Genomic DNA, 19836 nt, shown 5'->3' with positions numbered 1-19836 from the left:
TACAGATGGAGTTCATTAAGTCTTTCCTGATACGTTTTATGCTTAAGACCTTCCACCATTCTTGTAGCCCGTCTTTGGACCCGTTCAATTTTGTCAATATCTTTTTGTAGGTGAGGTCTCCAGAACTGAACACAGTCTTCCAAATGTGGTCTCACCAGCGCTCTATATAGCGGGATCATAATCTCCCTCTTCCTGCTTGTTATACCTCTAGCTATGCAGCCAAGCATCCTACTTGCTTTCCCTACTGCCTGGCTGCACTGTTTACCCATTTTGAGACTGTCAGAAATCACTACCCCTAAATCCTTCTCTTCTGAAGTTTTTCCTAACATTATCTAATTGCTGGGCTTCCTTTGAAGGCTACAGCAATAAAAGAGTTTTGTGCTGATCCATAGCTGCCATTCTCTATCCTTGCCTCTCTGAGTGTGTAATTTTGAATAGTTTGGGTGAACTTCAGATTGGCCTATGGGGCACTGCCAACCTTGATGCAACTTGGTGCAAGAATTTCAGGGAAAATTCTGATGGAATTTCTTTAGCCCTGTTCAAATAGGGTGAAGACAAAGAAAGCTACCCTACCTTTCCCAGTATTATACACTGCTCAAAAAAAATTAAGGAAACACTTAAACAACACAATATAACTCCAAGTAAATCAAATTCTGTGAAATCAAACTGTCCACTTAGGAAGCAACACTGGTTGACAGTCAATTTCACCTGCTGTTGTGCACATTCAACTTTGTACAGAACAAAGTATTCAATGCGAATATTTCATTCATTCAGATCTAGGATGTATTATCTGAGTGTTCCCTTTATTTTTTTTGAGCAATATACATTTGTAAGACATCCTTATTTCCACTTGACACAGGGATTTCGATTTTATTTATTTTATTTACTGCTACTTCAATCCCCAGTATTTTCAGTTCACAAATGAGGCAGCATAGAGTGGGAAATATGCTTCTATGATTGAGACCTCGGAGCAATTTTTCTCAACCGTGGCAACTTACAATGAGTCGACTTCAACTCCCAGAATTCCCCAGCCAAGCATGCTGGCTGGGGAATTCTGGGAATTGAAGTCCAGTCGTTTTACCGTTACCAAGCTTGATAAATATCTGCCTTAGTTAGCAGATGCCAATCCACGCTGGTAATATTTTATTTATTTATTTATTAATCACGCTTATAGGCCGCCCAACTCCTTCCAGGCTCTGGTTTGGTTGACAAACACCCTGATTAAATGGAAGGCAGATTTTGATGCTTTTAAGGCAAAAAAAAATATAACAGGAAAAAAAGGGAAGTCTGCGGAGAGGGGCGGCATACAAATCTAATAAGTAAGTAAGTAAACAAACAAACAAACAAATAAATAAACAAATAAATACATAAATGCATAAATAAATATAAATAAATAAAAATAATAAAAATAATAAAAATAAAAATAAAAATAATAATGACAGGAGCTTATGACGAAATGCAGTTGGCAGCATCTTTGATTTTTGTTAGGATCCTTTCCAAGAACAAATTCTTTGCCCTCTCTCTGCTTCATGGGGGGACTTTGGCAATGCACATGTGTTTGAGAAGGTAATGCGTGACATGTGATCCTTGGCAGCGGGAGCAAACCTCCCAAATAAAAGAGCGAGGAGCAGGAAGGACCCGGGCGAGGGACAGAAAGGACAGCTCTGAAAACTCTATGGCTTTGACATGGCTGTATAAAAGAGGGATGGGACCAGGAAGAGAAGAAGGGAAGGCAATTCTAGCTATGGAAGGGGACAAGGGGAAGGGAGGGGGGAGTCAGGGGGGAGGCAGATTGGTCTTAGCTGCTGCTGCCCTCCTCGGCCGAGCGCGTATCCGACTTCAACTTGACGAACTCCTTGGCCACCTCGTCGTTGTTTCTCTGCGAGAGGATGCGCAGCACCGTGAGGCCCGTGTCATCCATGTGAATGCGCCGGCCCAGCGGCAGCCAGCAAGCGCAGCTGCCCCGCTGCACGATGTCCTTCAGCTGCAGGATGGCGATGCCCACCGTCCGGTCTTCCCGCGCGAAGCAGTAGTCTTTGACGCAGACCTGCAGCTCGTAGCACTCTGGGCCTGTCTCAGTGCCGAGGGTGCTGGAGGAGGAGGAGGAGGAAGAGTGGGGAAACAGGAAAAGAAGAAGGTCATTGGCAACGCCCTTATCACCCCAAGGTTCAGTTACTGCAATGCTCTCTACATGGGGCTGCCTTTGAAGAGTGTTCGGAGACTACAAATGGTGCAAAATGCAGCCGCGCGAGCTATAGTGGGGCTACCCAGATCTGCCCACATTTCAACATCACTCTGCGAGCTGCACTGGCTGCCAATTGGTCTCTGGGCGCATTTCAAAGTGCTGGCTATGACCTACAAAGCCCTACATGGCTTAAGACTAGACTACCTTCGGGACCGTCTTCTGCCTCATGCTTCCCAGTGGCCGGGTTAGGTTCCACAGAGTCGGCCTTCTCCAGGTCCCGTCGGCCAGACAATGTCGTCCGGCGGGGCCTAGGGGAAGAGCCTTCTTTGTGGTGGCCCCAGCCCTCTGGAACAAACTCCCTCCAGAGATATGCACCGTCCCCTCCCTCCTGGTCTTTCGTATAGTTCTCAAGTCCTACTTCTGCCGACGGGCATGGAGGCTGTGAGTGATTAGATTGTCTCCAGCCGATATTATGAATGATTGAATTGGATGAATGTGTATGACTGTATATAGGGTTTTTCACCCTGTATATAGGGTTTTTAGTAATTCGTATAATTCTTTTAAAGTAATTTAGATTTCTTTATATATATTGTGGCATTTATAATGTTGTACGCCGCCCTGAATCGACTCGAGAAGAGCGGCATAGAAATCTAACTAACTAACTAACTAACTAACTAACTAACTAACTAACTAACTAACTAACTAACTAACTAACTAACTGAAAACCCTTGCTTGCATCTTATGAAAAGGGCATGGGTTGAAATCTGGAGGCCACATTAGCTCAGGGCTCTCTTTGGCCCACTAGGTTGATCCATGTTTTTTTTGTCATTTTGCACAGCTGGTTTACAAATTGTTAGCCATAAACTATGACTAGATAAAGCCAGGCAGGGGTTGCCGCTCCCGCCACTACTGGTGCACTGCGCATGCAGCTTTGCATCTCCGGTGTGCGTGTGCATGTCCGAGCGAGATTTTGCTTTTGCGCATGCTCCAGGAGCAAAATCTCACGAGGGGATGTACGTGTGAGAGATTTCGGCAATTTCATGCATCCGCGCATGTGCAGAAGCAAAAAGTCACAGAAATCTCCCCTCGTGAGATTTTGCTTTTTGCGTATGCACAGAGGCAAAATCTCACTCGGACGCGTGTGTACGCCAGGGATGCAAAGCTGTGCACACAGCTCAATTTTTGCTACTGGTGCGGCTTCCTGATCTGTACTGTTAGTAACCCACTATTGGACAAAACTGCCTGTTGCAATTTCATCTCCTTAGACCATTTGCTTCTCAAATAGTGTGTGTGGGGGGGAGATTCCCCTCGGCATGAAGCAATGCCAGGGGGGCATATAACCCTGGTGAACGTGCTTATTTTTGCCACGGAGTAGGGGTTATTTATTTATTTATTTGCACTGAACAATAGCACACAGCACAGAGCAGGAGATACAAAGTGCAGATAACACGCTTTCTTTACCGTGTCCCTTCCTTGCCAATAGGATTCTCAGGCCAGGCCAAATTTTGCAGAGAAAACCCCCCCAGTGTTGCCTCTATTCTGTTGCGGTTAGCTCTGGCCCTGCTCCTGCCCCAAGGACTGTGGATGTGGGGGAGACATCCACATGCCGCAGGCCTGTTTTGCTCCCGGTGGAATCTGATGATGAAGGCTCCTCTGACCAAGAAGACATGAGTGACAGGGAGGAGGAGAGTGTGGCAGACAGCTCAGAAGGAGATCAATTATCTAGCTCCTCCTTGGATTCGGAACAAGAGTTAATGATACAGCCACGCATGCGGAGAGTGATGCATAGGCAGCGACAACTGAGAGATTATTATCAAAGAAAATGAGGCCACCTGTGGTTGGGTGGGGCTGTGGTAATTAGTGAGGCTGCTATAAATAGCAGCCTGTGGGTTTGGCCATTGTGGAGGATTATTTGATCATTGTGTTTCGTGACTGCTTTACTGACTTTGACCTTTTGTGTGCTGATTTCCCCCCGCTTTGAAAGTAAACCAGAGCAAAGTGTGTTTCACTTTGTGAAAGAAGAAGGACTGTGAATTGCCTCACAGCTGCAAGCTAAGTATCACAGAACTGATAAGGGACTTGTACCAATTACCAGTTTGTTTGGAGACGAGTGCTCTTTGGTATACCAAAAGAGGGCTTGGTTTAAGTGAATTTTCACTATAAAGAACATTGTTTTGAATTTTCAAATGTGTGTGTGTCTGAAATTTGTACCTGTGAATTTTTGGGAGGATTCTACCAGAGAGCCCGACAGAACATATTCAAGATAGGGAAATCAGACACACTCACAACTGGATGCTTTCATTGTATTTGGGGGACCAGCTGTTGTTCTTGGACTTGGTAGCAAATTTCCTTTTTTTGTCACTGAGATGTGGCCCAATGATGTTGACTTCAATGAAAGGCCGGAAGATGCCCGATGTTTGCCACTTGAGATCATTGGCAGCCACCACTAAAGCAGAAAGGGGAGAGAGGAGAAATGAATGTGGCTGTGTTGACCTTGCCTCAAAGGAAATAATGCAGCATTTATTGGAGCAGAAGAAGTACGGAACTGCCAATCTGCAATAGTCTGGATTTTCTAAACTACAATAGGCTATGCATCTAACACCTTGACATTTGTTAATTCAACTGTTTTTAGAAAGTTACATAGGGCCTAAATCCTAAATAGTGCAGGCCATTTGCATTATTAAAATGGATTCATGTATGTATGCATGCATGCATGCATGCATGTATGTATGCACCGTGTTTCCCCGAAAATAAGACGTACCCCGAAAGTAAGGCAGGTCAGAGGTGTTGCAGAATTTGCTAATATAAGGCACCCCCCAAAAATAAGGCGTAGTCAAGTTTACATACGGTACGGTGGAAAAACATACGGTACATTGAAGTTGGGGAGCGACGAAAGTGTGGAGGCGCCCCGCGCGCTCCCCATCCCCCTGCCAGCCCGTGGGTGGAAGGAAAGGGAGCCGCGGCCGCCCCCGCCTCCCCACGCTGCCCCCCGCCCGCTCGATCCGCCCCCTCTCCGGCTTTCTCCGCCTCCCGCCTTGGGGCGCGACTTCTCCCACGGCGGTGGCGGCCGTGTCTTCTCCTCCTCATCCGCGCTCCCAGCCAGGGGGCTGCAAGAGGGTTTTCTCCGCTGCTTCGGGAATGCCCGCCCTGCCCCTCTCGCAGCCCCTTCGCTGGGAGCGCTTTTGTCCCGAGCTTTTAGCAAGGGGGCTGCAGTAGAGGCAGGGCAGGCATCCCCGAAGCGCTCGGAGAAAGCGCTCTCGCAGCCCCCTCGCTGACAGAGATAGAGAGCAACAAACATAGCAAGATGGAAAGAGAGAGAGGGAGAGAGAAAGAGAGAGAGAGAGAAAGAGGGGCGGGGAGAGAGAGATAGCAAGAGAGAGAACAAGAGAGAGAAAGAAAGCAAGAGAGATAGAAAGACTGAGAGAGAAAGAAAGCAATAGACAGAGAAAGAAAACAAGAGTGAAAGAGAGAGAGCGATTATTTGAGAAATATAAGGCACCCCCTGAAAATAAGACGTAGCACAACTTTTGGAGCAAACATTAATATAAGACAGTGTCTTATTTTCGTGGAAACAGGGTATGTATATCTTTAAGACATCTCTATATGATAAACCAATCACCCTTACGTTCACTTAAGACATACAGTATATATTTCTCCACTTGCCTTTGTTTTTTCCATATCTGCACAATAAACGTTTACACAAAGACAAATGTGTGTGTTTGGGTGCAGTCACAGGCAAAATAGATATCGCAAGCACAAAGGGAGCAGAAGAACAGAACAGAACAGAATCTATTATATTCTAATCCCCCCTCCCAAGTAGAAATGAGCCCTGCAATATAAACCAATTGAATAATCCAGACTGTTAATGAATCAATGTAGGATAATAATGTGCTGCCTTCCCTAATAACCAAACACAATTGCATACAGCCTTGACAAACTGAGTTTCTGTGTATTCCTAGTGAAGCTAAAAAGTTACAGCTTATGGCCTCTTTTCCGACTTGCCATCATCTATATGTGAATGTTTCAATAATTTCCAGTTTTTAAGCTCCCTGAAGATTCTGGGAAGTGTGAATAAAAATAAAATGTCATAATAATAACAAGCCAGCAGATGTGACTCCCAAAAATGTAAATAAAGAATAAGATTGAGTGGTTTCCCAGAATGCATTGGTTCTAGAAGCCCCAGGCAGTGTGGTTTTCTGCCACTTTGTGATACGCTGGTCTCCTGGTGATGACCACTGACCTTTGACTGTGACTTTGTGATCGCTGGTTCCAGGATGGGTGAACAGCTCAACATGGACAGAGACTTCTCCCACAGGGTCATCTACTCCAGAGCCTGAGTGGCAAAAGGAGGAAGGCAAGAGGTCCCACAAGGGCCAGACAAGAAGAGAGCAGAGGAGATGACCATTAGTCTTTGCCAGACCAGGCACCCTGTCCATCCATAGCATGCAGGGATTTGGGGTGCTGATTTCCTTGGAGTGGTTCTCCTTTTAGAGGCACCTCTGACTTTGAGGCTCTTAACAATGAGCCCTTCCCTCTACTAGATAGATCTGGGCAAGGCTTCCCCTCTCACAAATGCCATGGTGAGATCCCCAAATCTATCTTGTCTATCTATCTGTTTTTTCTTCCTAGCATTTTACTGCAAGTGTAGGGTCTTCTGTTGTGTTCAGATCAAGGCAGTGATGATATTGAACATTAGCTGTGGCAGAAATTAACCACCTGACTTATCACCCAAGCCTGATATTGTAGACTGAGAGAGCATGAGTAGCTCAGTGTCATGACTGCCGCTTTCGTGACTAAGGGAATCTCCTGGTTTCCTTCTTTCCACCCACCCACCCACCCACCCATCATCCATCCATCCATCCATCCTCCCATTCATTCATCCATTCACTCACCCACCCACCCGGCTGGCCAGCCAGACAACCAACCAGTCAGCAACCAACTAACCTCGAGCATTAAGGGCCCCATAGTTCAACTCTGACCTACAAATATTCTCTTCACTGTCTGTCTATGCCTGCCTGCCTAAGTATCTATCTATAATCTATCTATCTATCATCTATCTATCTATCTATCTATCTATCTATCTATCTATCTATCTATCTATCTATCTATCTATCCATCTTCTCTCTCCCCTTCTCTGTTTCCATCTCCCCCCTCCCCCCATCATTATATTCTCTATATGGCCCCAAATCTCAGAGGTTTCCTTCTGGGCCATGAACCAAACAGCAGCATCAACCTACTTTTTCCATCACGGCCTGCAGGACCTTCCCCTCTGCAGTTGTCCTGCCCCCCACCCCGCAGTTCCAGCCCCAGAGCACAAGAAGCAGGAGATGGGTTCCTGGTTCAGACAGGCTTCCTCCCCAAAGGAGCTTCGCATGCAGCAAAGGCCGAAAGGAGAAGGCAGGAAGGGTGGGAAGAGTCAGTCTGCACAGGTGCACGGGGCCAGCAGCCTGGTTAGATAGCACGGGCAAGGTTTCAGTCCAAGACGGGAGCAGCAGTACCAGAGCGGAAAGGAAAAGGTGAGCTGGTGGCAGCAGGGCAGCCACGGAGTTGGGGAAAAGGGGAACAGAGGGGGCTTCTACAGCTTTCCCAGGGGTCAGACCCTCAGGGAAGGGGGCTAAGGCTGCGGATCTCAGAGCGAAGGGGAAACACTGTATTTCATCTCCCCTTCCATCAGGAAGTTCCTAACCGTAACCAAAATGATTTTCTCTGCCGGGGTGAATGTGAACACACAATCTGATTTTAAGTCAGTCCTGGGGTCGAGTCAGAAAACTCTATCCTGTAAGGCTCATTGAGACCTGCAACAGAGGGGACAGGGCAATAATCTTGTGCTATGATTTGTCCTTAAAGTTTGTTTGTTTGTTTATTTCCGAGTCTTCGGAGAGGGGCGGCATACAAATCTAATAAATAATAATAATATATCTATTGTCTAATCGTAGTACTTTTAAGTCTGGTGGAATAAGGTATTTTGTTGCGACCGCCCTGAAGAAGTTCTACTCCTCATTTAGAATGAAGCCGGGTGAGGGGTTGAAGCCAGAGAGAGAGAGTGAAGGACTCTTCTTGTGAAATATTTCTGGACTCTCTCAATTTTATTAATATCTGATATGCAATGGGGGTTCCAGACAGGTGAGCTGTACTCTAGAATTGGTCTAACAAATGTTTTGTATGCTCTGGTTATGTATCTTTAAGTATATACGTAGAGATAAAAGGCTTCTGGGCACTTATATCTCAGAAGACCTCTCATAGACTACGAATGTTAATATTTTTTATTTTTTATTTTATTTATTTATTTTGTCCAATACACAATGAGGGTTTTAGTGAGTATATATCAATATACACATAGTAAAATACATGATGAAGGTTATAGAGGAGATACTCATAGTAAAATATATCTAAGAAATAATAGAAAAGAAGATATAGGAATAAACTATATCAGTGAAAGAATAGAAGAAGAGATATATGAATAGAAGAAAGGTATAGGAGATATAGGAGAGCAATAGGACAGGGGACGGAAGGCACTCTAGTGCACTTGTACTCGCCCCTTACTGACCTCTTAGGAATCTGAATAGGTCATCCGTAGATAATCTAAGGGTAAAGTGTTGGGGGTTTGGGGATGACACTATGGAGTCCGGTAATGAGTTCCACGCTTCGACAACTCGGTTACTGAAGTCATATTTTTTACAGTCAAGTTTGGAGTGGTTAATATTAAGTTTAAATCTGTTGTGTGCTCTTGTGTTGTTGTGGTTGAAGCTGAAGTAGTTGCCGACAGGCAGGACGTTGCAGCATATGATCTTGTGGGCAATACTTAGATCTTGTTTAAGGCGTCTTAGTTCTAAACTTTCTAGGCCCAGGATTGAAAGTCTAGTCTCATAGGGTATTCTATTTCGAGTGGAGGAGTGAACAGCTCTTCTGGTGAAGTATCTTTGGACATTTTCAAGGGTGTTATTGTCTGAGATGCGATATGGGTTCCAAACAGATGAGCTGTATTCGAGGATGGGTCTGGCAAAAGTTTTGTAAGCTCTGGTAAGTAGTGTGAGATTGCCAGAGCAGAAGCTACGTAGGATTAGGTTTACAACTCTTGAAGCCTTCTTGGCTATATTGTTGCAGTGGGCTTTGGCACTTAAATCTTTTGTTATTAGTATACCAAGGTCTTTAACCAAGTGGGGATTATCTGTGATAATTTGATTATTCAGTTTGTATTTGGAGTTCAGATTCTTCTTCCCAATGTGTAGGACAGAGCATTTGCTAGTTGAGATTTGGAGTTGCCATGTGTTAGACCACTCAGAAACAGCGAAGAAACAGTGAAGAAGGCACAAAAGAGGTTGTACTTCCTGAGAATGCTCAGGAAGATAAATTTATCTCAGCATCTACTGTTGTCCTACTATCGCAGCACCATTGAGAGTGTCTTGACATAAGGCAGTCTAGCTTGGTATGGGAGCAGCTCTGTAGCGAACAAAAAAGCTCTACAGAGAATTATTAAAACTGCTCAGAACATCATTGGGCTCCAGCTACCCGCCCTGGATGACATCTTCACATCTCGCTGCTCTAGGAAGGTGCATACCATTCTCAAAGACTCTTCTCATCCTGCTTACAATCTTTTTGAACTGTTGCCTTCTGGCAGAAGATACAGAACAACTAGAACTCGGACCACACGTTTCCTGAATAGTTTTTATCCCAGAGCTATACTCACACTTAACAACGAACTAAAGGGTCACCATCAGTGAACTGTTGGACAATATTACTCGGTTTGTCATGTAGATGGTTGAGTAGTTCAGGGTGGGGAATTTGTAGTGGGTGGGACATTTATTCTATTTTTTAATTTATTTTTTATTCTATTTTTAAATTTACCTATTCTGATTTTATGTATGGTGGGACTGGTCTCTGGGTGTCACATGACTTTCGTTGCCAATGACAATTCGTTGTTTTTGACAATGACAATAAATTTATTATTATTATTATTATTCTGTGCATGGAGATTCTCTTTATTAATGAATAAAGCTAATGTAGGGCTTCTTCTCACATACCAGACACAACTCTCACTCAAGGATGCTTGGCTGCATAGCTAGAGGTATAACAAGCAGGAAGAGGGAGATTATGATCCCGCTATATAGAATGCTGGTGAGACCACATTTGGAATACTGTGTTCAGCTCTGGAGACCTCACCTACAAAAGATATTGACAAAATTGAACGGGTCCAAAGACGGGCTACAAGAATGGTGGAAGGTCTTAAGCATAAAACGTATCAGGAAAGACTTAATGAACTCAATCTGTATAGTCTGGAGGACAGAAGGAAAAGGGGGGACATGATCGAAACATTTAAATATGTTAAAGAGTTAAATAAGGTCCAGGAGGGAAGTGTTTTTAATAGGAAAGTGAACACAAGAACAAGGGGACACAATCTGAAGTTAGTTGGGGGAAGATCAAAAGCAACATGAGAAAATATTATTTTACTGAAACAGTAGTAGATCCTTGGAACAAACTTCCAGCAGACGTGGTAGATAAATCCACAGTAACTGAATTTAAACATGCCTGGGATAAACATATATCCATCCTAAGATAAAATACAGAAAATAGTATAAGGGCAGACTAGATGGATCATGAGGTCTTTTTCTGCCGTCAGACTTCTATGTTTCTATCCTAAATCTTCACATATTTCAAGACTGCCGGTAGCACTTGCCTTTGGCTTTTGTTCTCCAACTAAATACTTCTAAATATTGGGAGTTTATTGTAATGGGATCCATTCGTTCATTTGTGATGTTCTTTTTTATATTTGTCATGTTCCTTTTTCATCGGCAGTGTTCTTTTTGCATTTGTAATTTTATTTTATTTTTAAAGAAAATATAATATTTATTGAAGATATATAGGGGAGTGGATACATAAAGCAAAAGGACTATTCGAATATTGGTGCAAAAGTATATGAATTTAGAGCAGTGTTTCCCAACCTTGGCAAGTTGAAGATATCTGGACTTCGACTCCCAGAATTCCCCAGCCAGCATTTGCTGGCTGTGGAATTCTGGGAGTCGAAGTCCAGATATCTTCAAGTTGCCAAGGTTGGGAAACACTGATTTAGAGTATACAGTTATAAATCAAAATACATGCTTACATATATAGAAGAAAATAAGGCTAGAGAGAAAGAAAAAGAGAGTAAAGGGGGAAGGAAAAAGAAGAGGAAAAATAAAAAATAAAAAAAGAAGAAAGAAAGAAGAGATAAATTCATGTCTATAAATTTATAAGATGTCGTAAATAGTGTCAACTTATCTGTTGACCCAATTATTCTACAGTTTTTAAGATCTTTACTATCAATATAGATGAAAGTTTCAAGTTTCTAAACTTGAGTTAAAGCTTAAGTTTTGTCATTTTGAATTTGTAATTTTAATTTGTATTGTGTTTATTTTGTTGGACCTGATGACAGACGTTAGCAGAATAGGGAGGTTACTTTAAACCTGGTCCTTAAAAGTTGGTCTAAATGCATTTTTGAATAACGATAGGAATCACGAACTGAAGACGATGGACAGTCTTTGGTGATTGCCTCGATCCGCAGCTTTTGCCCCCTGCATGCTTAAGATCTTTAAAAACCCATGCCTTTTGTTGCCATTAAAAGGTTTAAAAAACTCCCAAATACATACAACTCCCTCCCCAGCCATCCCATACCACCCCAATTCCTACATCACATGCTCAGACTCAGTGGATCCACAAGGCTTAAAACCCAACAGGTCATTTCCATGTGCTAAAGGCAAGCAGGGGGGGATGGGCAAACTGGTGGAGCAAACCCCCATGGTGTCAAATCAATGCCCCCCCCCCTTGCCGCCCCCCCCCCCCCCTCCATGATGTGCTTGCAGACCGGTGTCATTCTGATGCATTCGGTGCACTTGCAAAAAAGAGGCTCAGCCTGAGGGCACCAACACTTGGCACAAGGCTAGTTCAGAGCATCCTTAGCGGGAAGAGAAAAGGAACAGGGCCTTGGATTTGGCTGCGAGGTTGCGCCTTTCTCTCCCGGACCTCCACCAGGATGGCACCCTGTGCTTCTGACTAGCCTTGGCCAGTGTGGTGGGATGAGGGGTGCATTTGAGGATGGGAAGGAGTGTCAGGACAATGGTATGACACGTACCCTTCTCAGGATAGGTTTCTTCACTAAGAGTAAATCTAATCCCTTTTCCACCATGGACTTGTAATGAGAAAAGGAAGGAAGGAGGGAAGGAAGGAAGGAGGGAGGGAGGGAGTAAGGAGGGAGGGAGGGAGGAAAGAAGGAAGGAAGGAAGGAGGGAAGGAAGGAAGGAGGAAGGAAGGAAGGAGGGAAGGAAGGAAGGAGGGAGGGAGGAGGGAAGGAAGGAGGGAGGAAGGAAGGAAGGAAATGATACAATATTGGAAGGAAAAGGAGAAGGAAGAAAGAAGATGGTGGGTGGAACAACAAGGACAAGAAATGCGCAGGAGGACCAGAGAAGGTTGGGGAGGGAGGGATGAAAATGGGCAGATGGTGGAGAGAAAAAGAAAAGAAAGATCAGCCCGCACATCTGCTTTTAGAGGGCAGCTGGAGAAGCAAAAGGCAGGTTAGGGCAATTGCCAATTTGAATGCTAGAGAAGACGGCAGAAACAAGGCTAAATCAGAGTCACTTCGTTATTGTACTAAATTCGTTAGCCACTTCAATCTCCAAAGCAACTTTAGGTTAAACCAGATTTTGGCAATTTTATGACCCCACCCCCACCCCTCCATGCTGGCTGGAGAATTGAAGGAGTTGAAGTCCACGTCTTAAAGTTGCCAGGGTTCAAAAATATTGGGCTGAACGAATGTCCAAGATGCTAAATCCCGTGACAGCCTTTTTTTTTCAAAAAAAAAAATCTTTTAAAAAAATCTGTCACTACACCAAGTCAGCTAGTGAAGCCATCACCAAAATGTTGATCTCTCATGGGCCGAGTGGATATACACTGCTCAAAAAAATAAAGGGAACACTCAAAGGACACATCCTAGACCTGAATGAATGAAATATTCTCATTGAATACTTTGCTCTGTACAAATTGGAATGTCCTGACAACATGTGAAATTGACTGTCAATCAGTGTTGCTTCCTAGGTGGACAGTTTGATTTCACAGAAGTTTGATTTACTTGGAGTTATATTCTGTTGTGTAAGTGTTCCCTTTATTTATTTATTTTCTGAGCAGTATATTTCTTTTTAGGACCATGGGCTGGATGATTTTGGGGTGGCAAGGGCCAACCTCTGCCCTGGACAGATGTTTGCATTTTCTGCAGAAGCAAATCAGGTGCTTCCTAGTGGCCTATGGAGCCTGAGGCCAGCCTCCTCTTGGTTGTCCAAAAGATTTAGGAACAGCTGCTGAAATATCCTAATAAGTGGTTATCAATAGGCTTGCCTTTCCCCATTACAATATACACTGTAGTCTGCTTCAAAACAATAGCAGGAGCCTTCATGGGAATCTCCTAAGCAAATCTATGAAGGTCACGTCCATTCCTTAATGTTTTCTCATTCAGAAGAGGGAGAGTGACTCAGGTGGACTGCTCCTGACTGTGGAGGTCCCCCACTTAGCCACATAAAGAAGGACTCTTGAAGATGAAAGCACCCCAAGAGCAACATCTCGGAAGAACACCGCCAACCACCCTCCCATGCACAGAGTGGAGTAGGCGAAAAAACGGCCAGGGTGAAGCCAATTTTCCTTGACCGCAAAAAATTCCTACTCGGCGACCCATTATATGCATCCTGTAACAGAGGGAGGGCGGGCGGGGGTCTTTGGCAGGAGCCAAACAAAGAGGGGGCATCGCGGGGAGGAGGTTCCTTATATGCCTCCTTCGCCGGCCCGCTCCCCAGCCAACCGGTGCGCAGCGCGCCACTTTGGTCATTGCTGGCGATCTCGCTTCCTCTCGCGAGATCGATCACCCCGCCCCCAGCATGGCAGCCTCCATGTTACCCGCTCCCAGCCGCAAACACCGCCTCAAGTCTACAGAGAGGGGCGGCATACAAATCAAATCAAATCAAATCAAATCAAATCAATTAAATAAATAAATAAAAAAATTAAAATAAATAAATAAATAAATAAATAAATAAATAATAAATAAATAAAATAAAATAAAATCTATGAAGGTAACTCCCATTCCTTAATGTTTTCTCATTCAGAAGAGGGAGAGTGACTCATGTGGACTGCTCCTGACTGTGGAGGTCCCACCTAGACACATAAAGAACCCAAGAAGGACTCCTGAAGATGAAAGTACCCCAAGAGCAACATGTTCAGTCTCCTTGGAAAACCATCCACTTACACTCACTCCTTCTACCCCCACTCCCCCAAGTTTCTTAGGAAGCATACGTGGACCCCCCTGGGCAGCTTACCCTGAGCGGACTGGGTCTGGACGAAGGTTTTGATGAGCAAGTCTGTGGCTTGTGTGTAGAGCGAGAGGGCGTAGCGCAGGGACTGCAGATCTGGGCTTTTCTCCAAGAAGGTTTTTTTAAGACCAACTCCTCCTGCATGGAAGTATTGCTGACAGGGGGAAAAGAAGGAGGGGAAAAGCAGGAAATATCCAATTTAACAACCCATCTTGTACTTTCAACCATTGGGTATGCTTGGACCGGAGACTGTGGGTGGAGGGATGCTTTTGAAAATGAGTGGTGGGTGGATGGAAGTATCGTGCGCCCCCTCCTCAAGAAGCCCTCCCTGGACCCAGCCGTACTTAATAACTATCGTCCAGTCTCCAACCTTCCCTTTATGGGGAAGGTTGTTGAGAAGGTGGTGGCGCTCCAGCTCCAGCGGTCCTTGGAAGAAGCTGGTTATCTAGGCCCTCAACAATCAGAATTGAGGCCCGGCTACAGCATGGAAATTGCTTTGGTCGCGCTGATGGATGATTTCTGGTGGGCCTGGGACAGGGGTTTATCCTCTATCTTGGTGCTTTTTGACCTCTCAGCAGCTTTCGATACCATCGACCATGGTATCCTTATGCGCCGGCTGGAGGGGTTGAGAGTGGGAGGCACTGTTTTACAGTGGTTCTCCTCCTACCTCTCCAGTCGGTCACAGTGGGTGTTAGTGGGGGGTTAGAGGTCGACCTCTAGGTCTCTCCCTTGTGGGGTGCCTCAGGGGTCGGTCCTCTCCCCCCTGCTATTCAATATCTATATGAAACCGCTGAGCGAGATCATCCAGGGGCATGGGGTGAGGTATCATCAGTATGCCGATGATACCCAGATATACATCTTCACCCCATGTCCAGTCAACAAAGCAGTGGAAGTGATGTGCCGTTGCCTGGAGGCTGTTGGGGTCTGGATAGGTGTCAACAGGCTCAAACTCAACCCTGACAAGACGGAGTGGCTGAGGGTTTTGCCTCCCAAGGACAATTCCATCTGTCCCTCCATTACTCGGGGGAGGGGGGGATCACTGACTCCCTCGGAGAGGGCTCGCAACTTGAGCGTCCTCCTCAATCCACAGCTAACATTAGAGAACCATCTTTCAGCTGTGGTGAGGAGGGCTTTCACCTAGGTTCACCTGGTGCATCAGTTGCGGCCCTATCTGGACCGGGAGTCACTGCTCACAGTCACTCATGCCCTCATCACCTCGAGGCTCGACTACTGTATCTCGACTACCGTATCTACATGGGGCTACCTTTGAAAAGTGTTCGCAAACTTCAGATTGTGCAGAATGCGGCTGCGAGAGCAATCAGGTATGCCCATGTCACACCAACACTCCGCAATCTACATTGGCTGCTGATCAATTTCCGGTCACAATTCAAAGTGTTGGATATGACCTATAAAGCCCTTCATGGCATTGGACCAGAATACATCTGGAACCGCCTTCTGCTGCACGAATCCCAGCGACCGATTAGGTCCCACAGAGTTGGCCTTGTTCGGGTCCCATCAACAAAACAATGCAGTTTGGCGGGACCCAGGGGAAGAGCCTTCTCTGTGGTGGCCTCGACGCTCTGGAATCAACTCCCCCACGGATATTAGGACTGCCCCCAGCCTCCTTGCCTTTCTCAAACTCCTAAAAACCTACCTTTGTCACCAGGCATGGAGAAATTGATTCCCCTTGGCTTGTTTGGGTTGTATGATTGTTTTTAATTAAGGGGTTTAAAACTTTTTGCTTTTAACATTGCACTTGTATTTTGTATTACTGTTGTGAGCCGCTCCGAGTCTTCGGAGAGGGGTGGCATACAAATCTAATAAATGGAATGGAATTGAATTGAATTTAAGATGGGTGAATGTCAACTGTCAGAATTTCCTAGCTCATTCCCAAGCTTGAGATACCCTGATTTAGAATTTAGCTGGGATGAAGGGTGGGGAGAACACAGAATAGTTTACCTTGATGGTATCCAAAGCAAGTTCCACCACAGCACACTGTTTGGGTGTCAAACTCTTAGCTTCCTCACGTACCATGTGATCCTGGCAGGGAAGAAGACAAGATACCTGTAACTTCTGTTTTCTATACATCTCTCACCAGGAGCCACTCTTTATCTTCATTCTGAGCAGTGATGGACTGTCAAAAATTTTACTGCCGCAATGTAGGCGTGGCTTATTTTGTGGATGTGGCTTGCTGGCCATGTGACCAGGTGGGAGTGGCTTGGCAATCATGTGACTGGGGGTGGCTTAAAGCTCATGTGACTGGGTGGGGGTGGTTTACCGACTAAGATAAGTTTTCAAATAGGTGCTTGGACTCTTTTTCAGTTGATGAAGTCACATTATTTGAATAGCCACAAAAAGGACACATGACAGACAGCATCATTTGTTGAGGAGCACAGTAACATTTGAAGGTTTTGTACTGAACTCACAAGATTCAGTATGATAACAGATTAGGCAAGTAGCTCAAATTTCTTGAATTGCTAAAGTTCAGTTCTAGATAATGATTAAAAGGATTAAAGCGTTTATGGGTAAAACATACTATTTAATTATTTCCTATTTTTAAAGTAATTAAGGATCATACTAAGGTACTAGAGAAGGAAGGGCAATAAAAAAAGCTATTAAGTATTCAATAAATAGTCCATAAACTTACTATCCCCACTGCGTCCTCCCGTCCCGTGTGTGCCTCCCCCTGCATAGGGCCAGCAGCCCATTACTGATTCTATTTAGACCTTCAAGAAGGGCACTTGGGTGATTTGAATGGGAAAGGAAGACTGATCAGGTTGTAAGAGGTCACAAGCCTCAAAATTACATTTTGATCTAGTGCAGTGGTTCTCAACCTGTCTAATGCCGCGACCCCTTAATACAGTTCCTCATGTTGTGGTGACCCCCAACCATAAGTCTAGTGCCAATTCCCCCAATAGAGCTTTAAGCTGATTGGCAGGAAGGTCAGAGGGACACCGCCCCCCCCAGTGTAAGAGCCTGATTGGTTGGATTGGAAAAATATGTTCCAAGGTGCCAGAATAGAAGCTTTAGTTCCTAACTCCATGGGGAATTTGTCTTTTCCCATGGTCTTAGGTGACCGCTGTGAAATGGTCATTCGACCCCCAAAGGGGTCACGACCCTCAGGTTGAGAACCACTGATCTAGTGGGTTATTTGACCTCATGCACTGTCTCACAGTCTGTAGTGTATAGAGCGGTGTTTCTTAACCTTGGTAGCTTTAAGACGGGTGGATAGTTGGATTCTTACAATTTCTATGATGTAACTGTCCCTATAGTAGCATTAAAAACTGGTCTTCGGCCTGGCTAATTGTGACTTTACTAAGGAACAACATAGGGCACTGCTAATCTTTCCTTGCATTGCTTACCTTCAGTTTTGAGAGCTGCCCTAATTCCTTGGCTGCATTGAAGATCATCTGTGTACCCTGAAGAGCAGGAGGAATGAAAAGAAGAAAGGATATATAATAAAAGGGAGGAGACATTTCATACCCACTAATATCACATGGAAGTAGAGATCTCTCTTCGGAATTTAGAGTAAGAAAACCAAGTGTCCTTCTATTCAGGAAAGCTTGATTTCTCAAAAATGTGTAGGAATGCCATTACTGTATAATATATGGTATTGTTGATTTATTCTACCACATGTGGGATTTATATTATGGCTTCTTAGTAAGGGATTGTGAAGTAAATTACATTATAGATAAGTCGTGTCACCAAAGGATTTAATGGTCATGATAATTTGGGCTATTGTTGGCAGCTGCGAGAGCAATCATGGGCTTCCCTAAATTTGCCCATGTCACACCAACACTCCGCAGTCTGCATTGGTTGCCGATCAGTTTCCGGTCAAAATTCAAAGTGTTGGTTATGACCTATAAAGCCCTTCATTCCATCGGATCAGAATATCTCCGGGACCGCCTTCTGCCGCACGAATCCCAGCGACCAGTTAGGTCCCACAGAGTGGGCCCTCTCCGGGTCCCGTCAACTAAACAATGTCGTTTGATGGGATCCAGGGGAACAGCCTTCTCTGTGGTGGCCCTGGCCCTCTGGAACCAGCTCCCCCCAGAGATCAGAATTGCCCCCACCCTCCTCGCCTTTCGTAAGCTCCTTAAAACCCACCTCTGTCGTCAGGCATGGGGGAATTGAGATATTCCTTCCCCCTAGGCCTATACAATTTATACATGGTATGTTTGTTTGTGTGTATGTTTGGCTTTTAATAAGGGTTTTTAGTTATTTTAAATATTAGATTTGTTATATGCTGTTTTTTATTATTGTTGTTAGCCGCCCCGAGTCTATGGAGAGGGACGGCATACAAATCTAATAAATAAATAAATAAATAAATAAATAAATAAATAAATAATAAACAACCAACCAACCAACCAACCAAATAAAATAATAAAATAATTAAATAACCAACCAACCAACCAAACAAACAAACAAACAAATATATTTTTTTATCATTGGATAATCGTTTTGTCTCTGAACAATCTACTTTCATTTCTAAGAAGAATATTATTTATTTGAAAACCTAACAAAGACAATTAGATATGTAAATACGTACCTTCCAGTTTTCAGAAAACCTGTTGTTCCTTTTATTAGGTCTTCATAGTCTTTAAATAACATTTTAAATGAAAATGCAGATTCCTTAACATAACATTTCCTGACTTAACATTATTCACAATTTTTACCTGAGTGGGGAAAAAACAGAAACCTCTGAACTTCTCTGTCTGAATTAAAAACGCCTTTGATTTTAATCTTATGACATTGAACCAGAGTTCCTGTTCATGATCTAAAAGATGGTGCCCACATTTTCTTTCACAAAATGTAAGAAAATACTGTTAGACTACATCAAGATATACGATGGATGTGGTTAAGGAGCCAAGGTCATTTGTGAACATTATTTAACCCAATTACATGGCACCTCCCAGATTTATTAGGTCTACATTTCAGAATTTGAAGCTAATATTCCTCTAGCTACCAATCTTGAAAAGTCCATCTAGAAGCTGCATGGGAGGGAAGCATGGTTTATCTTCTGCTATTGACCTTATGCAGTACCTAGAGAGCACCATCATCATTATGATTACTGCAGAACAGTGTTTCTCAACTTCAACAACTTTAAGAGGTGTAGACTTCAACTCCCAGATTTATTTAGCCAACACAAGGTGTGGAGAAACACTACTCTAGAACAGTGTTTCCCAACCTTGGCAACTTGAAGCTATCTGGACTTCAACTCCCAGAATTCCCCAGCCAGCATTCGCTGGCTGGGGAATTCTGGGAGTTGAAGTCCAAATATCTTCAAGTTGCCAAGGTTGGGAAACAATGCTCTAGATCTAGAATGAC

The 19836-nt window shown here is 44.2% G+C and overlaps 1 protein-coding gene across 1 annotated transcript in view; it reads right to left on the bottom strand.

The window, feature by feature from the left end:
• Nucleotides 1-1774: 1774 nt before the first annotated feature.
• UNC13A (unc-13 homolog A) overlaps nucleotides 1775-19836 on the bottom strand; it is a 251953-nt gene continuing 233891 nt past the window's right edge. Inside the window, exons 41-47 of the mRNA XM_070736771.1 lie at nucleotides 17871-17927; nucleotides 16468-16548; nucleotides 14515-14662; nucleotides 12291-12347; nucleotides 6426-6518; nucleotides 4472-4631; nucleotides 1775-2090 (exon numbers count right to left, since the gene is read on the bottom strand). Coding sequence (XP_070592872.1) covers nucleotides 1799-2090; nucleotides 4472-4631; nucleotides 6426-6518; nucleotides 12291-12347; nucleotides 14515-14662; nucleotides 16468-16548; nucleotides 17871-17927 — 888 coding nt within the window. The 3' untranslated portion in view covers nucleotides 1775-1798. The remainder of the gene's footprint in view (nucleotides 2091-4471; nucleotides 4632-6425; nucleotides 6519-12290; nucleotides 12348-14514; nucleotides 14663-16467; nucleotides 16549-17870; nucleotides 17928-19836) is intronic.

The sequence above is a fragment of the Erythrolamprus reginae genome, chromosome 1 (assembly GCF_031021105.1).
Source record: "Erythrolamprus reginae isolate rEryReg1 chromosome 1, rEryReg1.hap1, whole genome shotgun sequence".
Classification (NCBI taxonomy): domain Eukaryota; kingdom Metazoa; phylum Chordata; class Lepidosauria; order Squamata; family Dipsadidae; genus Erythrolamprus; species Erythrolamprus reginae.
Note: the sequence above shows the minus strand (reverse complement) of the source record. Positions and strands in the feature narration are given on the sequence as shown.